This window comes from Propithecus coquereli, unplaced genomic scaffold, assembly GCF_000956105.1.
Source record: "Propithecus coquereli isolate 6110/MARCELLA unplaced genomic scaffold, Pcoq_1.0 Scaffold339, whole genome shotgun sequence".
In the NCBI taxonomy this organism is placed as follows: domain Eukaryota; kingdom Metazoa; phylum Chordata; class Mammalia; order Primates; family Indriidae; genus Propithecus; species Propithecus coquereli.
The window spans coordinates 2,756,671-2,767,598 of record NW_012149052.1 but is presented as its reverse complement, the minus strand read 5'-3'; the positions used below and the strand labels follow the sequence as shown (position 1 = coordinate 2,767,598).

The 10,928-nt window shown below is 41.4% G+C and overlaps 1 protein-coding gene across 1 annotated transcript; it reads right to left on the bottom strand.

Annotated features, from left to right (window-relative positions):
* Nucleotides 1–8,413: 8,413 nt before the first annotated feature.
* On the bottom strand, nt 8,414–9,793 carry LOC105815498 (tubulin alpha-1B chain-like). Its single transcript, XM_012650670.1, has one exon. The coding sequence runs from the start codon at nt 9,791–9,793 to the stop codon at nt 8,414–8,416; it is 1,380 nt and encodes a 459-aa protein (XP_012506124.1).
* Between the last annotated feature and the right edge of the window lie 1,135 nt (nt 9,794–10,928).

The following is a 10,928-nucleotide window of genomic DNA, read 5'->3' as shown; positions in this document are numbered from 1 at the left end:
AAAATTATAAATCAAAAAATGGGAAATAAATATAGCAAGTAATTTATAATCCCATTATAACATCTGGGAAGGCATTGTTTAAACATATGAATTCTACTCTCACATATTGAATTAAAGATTAGTGTATATTCCTTAATATTGGGTTTATATTAGCTTCACAAAGAAGCAATAAATGTATTTTTTTACATCTCGAAAACCTGGTAATCAACGTTGTTACAAAATGTGATCCTGTTAAACACTTATTTATGTGTCTTGACTTGTAAAACTTTTTAAAAGTCCCCAATGTCATTTATTCTTAATTCCGGACTTTCTTTGCATATGTCATTTCCCCCTGGGCTTTTATGCCCTTTAGACATTCAAAATCTGACTTTAAAATTCACATCTTCTGATGAGTCTTTTCAGTTACATCCCACCACTCCCATCCTAACTCCATTTACAGGTGTCAATTCTGCCTTTCTGAACTGAAAAACACTCAAGATTAGGAATAATATCATGCCTCGTAATGTTTTTACATCTTTCCTTAATGCCTACTTCATCGATCTGCACACAGTAAGCACTTGATGAATGTATTTAGCGATTGGTTCAAGGATCCTACAAATACTTGACTTTGTAATAGACATGAATTGTTACATGATGGACTTTAATATCTCCTTCCTCATTGTAGGGGGATGGAAATGGGTGTGAAAGAAACCCAGCCCAGTGTTCAGTCTCCTTTATCATAATTCCACTACATAATTGTGCTCCAGGTCTAAAATTATTTGATTCTTGCCAAGATCTTATTTAGAAAAGCTGTAGAGTTCAATCCCATTTTATTAAACTATATTGTCTTCTTCCATCATGATTTTTTTCTCTTACACAGAACAAGAACTGGGCTCTTCAGCATAAGCTAAGAAGTCTATATTAACCCCTCAACCTCAGTGGCTTGACACAACAAATGTTTATTTCTCACTTATGCTATGTCTATATGGGTTGAAGGAAGGGGCTGGCTCTGCTCTAGGGTCTTAACAAAGGGAGGCTCCATTTCTCACTGTGCAGGAAAAGAATGAGCTGGAGGTTCTCATGTCCAGAAATAAATAGTTCTCTTCCACTCACAGCTAATGGCCAAAACTTGCTCATGGCTTTACCTAATGCAAAGGGACTGGAAAATGAGCAGCACATGGGTATTCAGTGAGCAGTAACCATGTCCTCCATAAGAACAAACACCCCATTCATCCTAATTCTGCATCACAGTGTCACCATAGAATCTTGGTCATAGAAGAAATATGAAGAAATGAAACCAGTGATTTGCGTAAGGAAAAACAGAGCTAAAATGGAAATTGGATTTTGCCTTTCCATGATAGACCTTCCCCTCTTGTGTCCTGGAGTGTTGGATGGCTTTCTGGACAGCCAAAGAAGGGTCAGTGGGCACATTTCATTAAAGCTTAGCCATAGAAAGAATGGGCAACTGAGGTTGTTGAGACTGAGCGGAAGGGAATTGATATGGGAGGCAGCATGAAGTCAAAAAGAAGGTTTTCTAAGAGCAAAGGGTTTATCTTACAGAACAATTTTCAGCCATATCTCTAAGCCACGCTAACCTTGTTTCCCTCTTGGTAGAATTGTGAAGGTGCTCAGAAACTTGTCCTGAATATAGTTTGTCTTGATGCCAGCAAAACACTTCAGAAGGACTCCATGATGGGAACTCAGTGGTGGATGAAAACACTCAAACACTGATATTCATGGATGGAGCCATGCCCCAGCCACATCTCTAGTGGAGGGCTACAGAGTTCTTTCCTTGGTTCTGTCCTTGTTGAAATTTGGTATCAGTGATTTAGATAAAGATACAAAACACACTCACAAAATTTTCAATATCAAAACATTGGGAGTAATAAGTGTTATGCTAAATGAAAAGTTCAAGATCCAAAGATACCTTGACAGGATGGAAAGTTTGGACAAAGCTAACATGATTAAATTCGACCACAGTAAATGAGAAGTTCTGCACTGGAGGAAGGCAACTGGGTGCAAACAATATTGAGAAAACCCCATTTGACAACAGGAAGAAAAATCTGTTGAAATTAGGAATCATGGAAACAGACACATGCCGAAAGCAGGACTCTAAAATGAAGCCATTCGACAAGAAAATGTGCAATGCAAGAGCTTATTGGAGCTAGAATCAAAATTCTTTACAGGATGATTTCCTTCTCCCGTCTGCCCTCCTCCCACAGTTCTTTAGCTTTTGATAAAGAGGAATATCAATAATCCCATTTGTTTTTATCTATAGCAAACTAACACTGAGATTAGAGAAAGGGTCAACCAGTCCCTCAGCACCACATATTCCAGAGTGAAACCTAAGGTTTCAGAGCCCAGACATTCCGGATTCCCACATGCTTAGACTTGGAAGGAACCGTGAATACTCAGTTCTTTTCCGTGTGTTCCAGGTCACCCTTCTCACTTCCTCTCTGCTTGAATGCCAAGCTCCACTCAAACCAGACTGCTCGAGATTGCTCACGTTCTGGCCTCTCCCACCTCTTGGCCCCTCTCATGCTCATCTCCCTCATTGGAAGGCCCTCCTCCAAGCTTCTTTGAAAACCTACCCTTATTTCAAGGTACATTACAAATGCTGCCTTTGGATACAGATTCCTAAAATCTTTCTAGATTTCACTTTTTATAACCCCAAGTCAATGATTGTTTTCTTTTGAATTTGTGAACATTTACAGTAAATATATATTTATGACATTTGTCATGTTCTTTCTATGTATGGGGAGGTGTCTTTGTCAGGAGGCGTTCTAAGCAATGAGGCCCAGTTTTCTTCCTGTTGCTCACCCAGGAAATAACCACCCCGCTTCTCTGCCTGGCCTGGCAATCACCTTCCCCTCTTACTCTGTAAGCTTCTTACCATGGGGGTGGCAAGACAAGGCTCATTTCTCAAGGCCTAAAAACATTTGTTTTCTCTTATGTGAAGCGTTTTCTATCCATCACAAGCAGAGATGATCATCACTCCTTTGTATCACACCTTTCCCTGGCACATGCTACTATTAAGCAGATTTATAAAATTGAAATTTCCACATTCTCTCAGTTAGAAAAATACATTTTTAAAATACCAATGATTTATATATAGGGTATAAAATTAAATGTTGTATTAACACTGCATATCAGTTGTAAAATACACAATGGCTCTAAAAGTGATCAAATATTTTAAAATAAACATCCTATGATTGAAGAATATAATAATTGTTAACTCATACGCATTCTCCAACAGATTGTCAGGTCCTCAGCAGGCAGCAGGAATCATGTCTCATCCATCCTATTACTAATGTTTGCCCAGTGACTAGTATATAATATTGGCTTAAAAAACATTTCTTGAGTGAGTAAATAAGTTTTTAACTGGCCATAAATTTAATATTGTTCAACACTCTGCTCTGGCCTCTATGAAAACTCACATAATATAAGACTGCATCATATTAGGATGTTCCAAGGATGGAAAGCAATAATCATAGAAAGAATCAATCACATTTGGAATATGATATTTGATATTTTAATTGTGTTAAATAGTTTAAAGGGGACATTGATTGTCCAGGATGATCAGGACAGTGTTAGGCCCAGAACTCTTTTCATATAAAGAAAGGCTGAAAGAACTGGTAGATGTATCCTGCAAAAGAGAAGCAAGTGTAAAACACGGTATTTGTCTTCACACATTTGAAAGACTGCCTATGTGGGTGTAAAAAGGCCGGATGTGTGGGGCTCCAGAGAAGCAAAGACCAGTGCGATGACAGTTCCAGGAGTAGACCTGATCCTCTGTACAAAATACCTTTAAAACTGCTGCTATGAAGCAATGGAACAGATTGTTTTGCGATATCCTGCATGTCTCGCCCCCAATCTCAGGATGAATCAAAGTAGAGCCTTAATGGCTAAGAGTTATTCAACACTGGGTAGAACAGTAGACCAAACCAGATACCTCATTAGGCCACCTGCAAGTTTAAAATTCTCTGACTTTATCAATACTGATTCCTTTCTGGAGACAACCACCATAACCATGGGCACAATTGAAAAATGACAGGTGTTCTAGGGGATGACCTGACAGTCTCCAGCCCCAGATCTGTCTATCAGTGGAAATGCATCTATCCATCCATTCATTCATTTATCCAACCAGCCAACAATTATTCAGTTTCTGCTGAGTGCCAGGTATTGTCCAAAGCCCTAGAGATATGGTAGTGAGCAAAACAGACATAGTTGCTGTGTTCGTAAACTTAACACCTAGGGCAGACAATAATAAGAACACACATAAACAGAAATTACAACCCATGGTAAGTGCTATGAAGAAAGACATGGGATAATACAAGAGCCAGTTGAACCGGTTGGAGGGTTCAGCTAAGGCTGCCTTGACACTTGAACTAGGAACTAAAGCAAGCCATTAACCCTCCCATTCATCCACAGTGATTGCTAATTCTCGCCTCATCGTGACTTTGGTGCATTTCGAGTTTGTACCTGGGGCCCTCATTGTCTTTGTAACCTTGGAGAAGGTCATCTGACCTCTGTAAGCCTCAGTTTCTGCATCACCAAAATGGGCAGCCTCATAGCACTTAGGTCGTGATGCTGTGTGTGCACCATCCCTGCAAAGCCCAGCATCTACCATAGAGCAAATCCTCAATAGCTGGCAACTGGTGTTACTAAAATAGATAGCAACCACCCTGGGTGCTTAGAAAGAAAAGTGCTACACACATTTTTGATGTTGTTACTTTTACTCTCCTAAAATCCCCAGGCTGCTGAGTAAGAGGGAAAATAAGATAGTCAGAAGGTGTGGTGATGTTTATCTCCATCTCACTGGAGGGCATCAACAGTCTCCCTGCGCTCCACACTCCCTTCCTTAGAGTTACTTGTCTACCATAGGATAAAAAACATCCTTCTTTCTTTCATGTCCAACTCTTTCTTCCTTCTCTTCAAACATCAGAGAAGGTGAGACAGGACACTTCTGGAGAAACGAGACCACCTCTGCCCCAGCCAGTGCAGCCACCAAATGAAAATTCACAGCAGCGGCTCCCTGGTGTTCCAGGAGGAGCCCAGCCCGGTATGAATAAATAATCCGCATTTCAAGCAGGATTATGGATATAAATGAAAGATGAAAAGCACATCAGGGTACCAATTCGTCACACATCTCCACACAAAAGTGCAGCCTTGTTTTCCTCCTAGTCCCCGGCTTACCCTACTTCCCACTGCACTTTGTGGCCAAACAGGCACAATGTTGAAAAAGATAAAGAAAAAAATAGGGCAGAGAGATAGGCAGACAACCAGACAGACAGGTGATTTGAGTGGGTCTGTGAGTGGCATCCATCGCCTCCCTTCCCATCAGACTCTACGATCCACCTGAACTTCGGGGGACAGATGATCTCTCCCCACCAGAGCTTGACTATCACTGCAGCAAATGGCATCATAGAGAACCCACCACAGTCTCGCCGGAACCTGCCCCTACACACGTTTCCCTGTTATCTCCCACTTGTCTTGATAGTTAATACAGCTCCTACAGTCGCTATATCCCATTAGGTCGGAGCAATGAAAACGAATGCCATTTTCTTGATGGCTTATGCACAATTGCTGTAATTTGAGGCAAGCCTCTCAGGCTGCTTCACCCGTCTCCATCCCCCACCCCTGGCACCTCCACCCCTTCCTTTGTTGCCGCCCCTTCCCAGCCCCTCCACCTCCCTGTCTCCGTCTGTCCTTCTCCCTTTTCATACTGAATATATTGGGGCCCTGGCAGGCTGCCATTCTAACTGCACATTAGAAATGGTAGAGTTTTCCTCTATCTGATTCTATAAAATGAGTTCACGAGAAGGTGCAGACCCAGCACATTCGTGGTTTTTCCTATAAATTACTTTAACACTGTGTCCAATCATATATATAATTTCAGATTTTCAATTTCAACTCACTGCTGTGTCAGCACAGACTCCACTGATATGTCTAACGTATTTAGCTTAAAATGAAACGGATGGCATTTCATTACCAGGAAGATAATATTTTTGAATATGTTTCCTGCATGGCGGGATCCATCATTATTCTGCCATTTTATGTTCAGTGTGTGTAATAGCTTTTTAATGCTTTGACGTATTTTATTTATATGTGTAATATTTTTCTAATATCATAGGACAATTTAAGTCATTGGACACATTAGAAAATCTTAATTGAATGCTTTTAAATATTAGCAAAAGGGGGAAAGGCTGAACAAATTGCCAATATTTTTGTTTAAGATTTCATGAAGAGTAACAAAAAAGGCACAAAAATTGTTCAACCTTTGTTCTTTTCTTTTATCTATTCTCCCCAACCTTCTCCCCACCCCCTCCCACTCAGTAGTCTCTCCATAAATATACACACTTTGGAGAGGAAATAAAAAGATAAAGAAAAATCCCCCAGTCCCCTGAGACTTAGAAGCTGTCAGGGTGAAAGCAAGGAACACAAGAAATATTGAGCAAGCCCCAGTGTGAATGACAGGAGCCCTCTCATTGGCTGAAGCTTCTGACAGTGCTGAAATCTTTAATACCAGGTTCCTGGCTCTTTGACCAAAGTCATGGAATGTTTGAAAGGAGACTTTTCTCAAAAGCTGTCTTTGCAAAGAAAATGCAAAGGAATGTTTCACCTTAAAAACTTGCAGGTAACCTACTTTGCTAAAGGCATTTCAAATTAACAGGTAAGTGCTAGAGAGAGCATTTCTCTATTCTGGTTCTATCTCTTTTCTATCAGAGCAGTACCTTACTCCAAATGAAAGATTTGGGAGTCAATGTGGGAAAGGTAGTTTGCCTTTCTCACTTTGAGTCAAAGCAGTTCAGTGGGCTACTGGCCACTGCACACTGCTGGAAGCCCCTAGCTTGGGGTCACTCACAAGAGAAGGATGTGAGAATTCACATTTTCCTTGCCAGGGAAACACTTCCTTTATTGTATTTAAAATGCAGCCCCATTTCTCTAACTCCTGGTCTCCTAAGGAAAAGCAGATAGACATGGATTCTAATAATAATTCTAGGCCACCTCTTATCACCTATGGGACTCCAAGCAAGTCACTATAGTCCTTCGAGCACAAGAGTATTTATCTGTAAAACTGAGATAACAGTTTCTTCCTTGAATTTTGCTGCAAGAATAAGACATAGTTCATGTAGGCACCTAGCCCAATCCATAGCTTACACAGTAGACACACGATAATAATTTATTTTGCTATAATTAAAAATTGCTTTGGTATTAAAAGTGGGCCAAGCTTTTCCCCCGCTCTCTCCTTCAAATTCTCTAATCTAAAACCAAACTCCAATCTGTGTGCTGATAATGTCCATCCTATATATAAAAGTCACCATAAAAGCACAAATAATACAGTATTTCCTTTACTCAGAGCTCATTTTGGAGTGAAACTAAGTTTAGCCTCAGGATGTTTTAAAGAGTTATTTCCATCTTGCTAGTTTAGTTATTTTATTTACCTTTTTTGTTCTTAAAAGAGTAGAAAATAATAGGACAAGACTCTAAACAGAAAATGCCACTAACAATTCCTTGCATCAAATTTACAATTTGAAATTTCTTGTAACTTTTTCTAGCTCTCACAGTTGTAAAAACAATGCTCTAGGACAGAGGTGAGCAAATATTCCTGTAAAGGGCCAGATAGTAAATATTTTGGCTTTGCTGGCTCACTTCTGCCATTGTTACTCCAAAACAACTATAGAAAACAAAGAATGAGGCCGGATGTTGTGGCTCACGCCTGTAATCCCAGCACTTTGGGAGGCCTGTAATCCCAGCACTTTGGGAGGCCGCAGCAGGAGAATCACTTGAGGCCAGGAATTCAAGACAGTTGTGAGACCTCATCTCTACAAAAAATTGAAAAATCAGCCAGCATGGTAGTGTGTACGTATGGTCCCAGATACTCAGGAGGCTGAGGCAAGAGGATGGCTTGAGCCCAAGAGTTAAAGGCTACAGTGAGCTACGATTGTGCCACTGCATTCCAGCCGCTTTGTGACGGAGAAAGACCCGGTCTCAAGAAAAACAACAACAGCAGCAAAAGAAAATGCAGAATGAATGAACAAGGCTATGTTCCAATAAAACTTTATTCACAAAATCAGGCAGTTAGCTTAGTTTACAGACCAACCTGATCTAGGACATTAATATACCTTAATAATTTTTACATTTCTCAAAAATCAAAAGTCCCACAGTGTATAATCACAAAGTCAAATACAGAAAAAAAAGGAAATGTCAACAATATAATGCTTTAGGTTGGGTGAAGGAATTTTTTTTTTTCTTAATGCCTTTGCTTTAAAACACGATGGAAAAAGTCTTACAGGTACACATGGAAAAGTATGACATGATCACCACTGAGTGAAAACAATCTAACCAGAAAGCTTTAAGATCTGTAAGCTAATGTTGAAGTTGAAATTCTGGGAGTATGACATGCTGCAGGGGGGCTGAAAGGAATGGATAATTAGTATTCCTCTCCTTCTTCCTCACCTTCTCCTTCAACAGAATCCACACCAACCTCCTCATAATCCTTCTCAAGGGCAGCCATGTCCTCACGGGCCTCAGAAAACTGTCCCTCCTCCATCCCCTCACCCATGTACCAGTGAACAAAGGCACACTTGGCATACATCAGGTCAAACTTGTGGTCCAGGCAAGGCCAGGCCTCAGCAATGGCTGTGGTGTTGCTCAGCATGCACACAGCTCTCTGTACCTTGGCCAGGTCGCCACCAGGTACCACAGTGGGAAGCTGGTAATTGAGGCCAACCTTGAAGCCAGTGGGACACCAATCCACAAACTGGATGCTGCGCTTAGTCTTAATGGTGGCAATGGCAGCATTGACATCTTTGGGAACGACATCACCACGGTACAACAGGCAGCAAGCCATGTATTTACTGTGGCGAGGGTCACATTTCACCATCTGGTTGGCTGGCTCAAAGCAAGCATTGGTGATCTCTGCTACAGAGCTCTGGTACAGATCTCTGCTACCATGCTGTTCATGGTAGGCTTTCTCAGCAGAGATCACAGGAGCATATGTGGCCAGAGGGAAGTGGATGCAGGGATAGGGCACCAGGTTGGTCTGGAATTCTGTCAAATCAACATTCAGGGCTCCATCAAATCTGAGGGAAGCGGTGATGGAAGACACAATCTGGCTAATAAGGTGGTTCAGATTAGTGTAGGTTGGGCGCTCAATATCAAGGTTTCTACGACAGATGTCATAGATGGCCTCATTGTCTACCATGAAGGTATAATCAGAGTGCTCCAGGGTGGTATGGGTGGTGAGGATGGAGTTGTAGGGCTCAACTACAGCTGTGGAAACCTGGGGGGCTGGGTAAATGGAGAATTCCAGCTTGGACTTCTTGCCGTAATCAACAGAGAGGCGCTCCATCAGCAGAGAGGTAAACCCAGAACCAGTTCCCCCACCAAAGCTGTGGAAAACCAAGAAGCCCTGAAGACCTGTGCACTGGTCGGCCAGTTTACAAATTCGGTCCAAGACGAGGTCAGTGATCTCCTTGCCAATGGTGTAGTGCCCACGGGCATAGTTATTGGCAGCATCTTCCTTGCCTGTGATGAGCTGCTCAGGGTGGAAGAGCTGGCTGTAGGTACCAGTGCGAACTTCGTCAATGACTGTGGGTTCCAGGTCTACAAACACTGCCCTGGGCACATGCTTGCTAGTGCCCGTCTCACTGAAGAAGGTGTTGAAGGAATCATCTCCTTCCCCAATGGTCTTGTCACTTGGCATCTGGCCATCAGGCTGGATGTCGTGTTCCAGGCAGTAGAGCTCCCAGCAGGCATAGCCAATCTGGACACCAGCCTGGCCAACGTGGATCGAGATGCACTCACTCATGGTGGCTATGGGTTAGGAGGCGAAAGCAAAGGCGAAGGCAAAGGTGAAGGCGACAGGAGCAGACACCGGGTTCTGGTTACCGTCCCCGACAAGCTAAGAGTCGAGGTAAGTAATGCACTGGGCGAAGGAATTTTAAGAATCAGATTACTGGATTCTGTATATTCTAGTATTCTAATATCTACCTGTTTGAATATTCAGAATTTTATAGAAATTTGCCAAAAATAGTTTCAGCTTTTCACCCCAAGCCTCTATTATAGATACTGTAAAGTTAACCTAATTTACTGACCAGTTGGACAATTTCGATCAAGATAGAAATAACATAAATAATTCATACATTCAACAAACCCCACTGAACAACCACTATGTGCTAGGTACAGCTGAAAAGCAGAGGATGAAGTAGAAAAAATCCACATCATCACACATTTACACTTTAGTGATGAGAGACAGATAATATATAATTAAACAATAACAAGATAAATTGATTTACCAATAATTATTAATGGCAATCAATAAGGTTGGTAGAGGGATGGGTTTGGAGGGAAAGTGGGAGTCCTGGGAGAGTGGCCTCTTTGAAGAGAAGGGATGACCTGATATTTGGAAGAAAAAAAGTGACCATACTCAGCCCTTTGAAAAGTTAGACATAACAATGCAAAAGTCACAAGGCAAAATAAAAGAGCTTGGAGAGTAGAAGGAAATCAAAGGAAGCCAGCGTGATTGCCGTACAGGAAATGACAGGCACATGGATAGTTAGATTTGAAAAATCATAAAGACCAGATTTTGTCCTCATCAGTAGAAAAGTGTTTACACTGGTTAATTCCTAGTTATATTATTTGCTGACCATGTTGAGGGAATCATCTTGAAGTGACCCCATAGCCAACTACAAAAGAAAAATTAGAAATTCCTAATTACTCTGTTATAGGCCTCCTTCTGAACCCCATTTCTAAATTCCTGCTGTCTCAATTCTTGCTGTTCTAAAAGGAGGTGGAAACATTTAGATAGGCATGTGCAGATCAGCATTGCCTTATTCGGAGTTGCTCTTTCAGGAAACAAAGCAGAAGCTATTTAATAATATTCCCTCTTCAAAGTTATATGGCACTTTTCATCTAAGAATATCAGAGCACTCTGTCGCAATTAA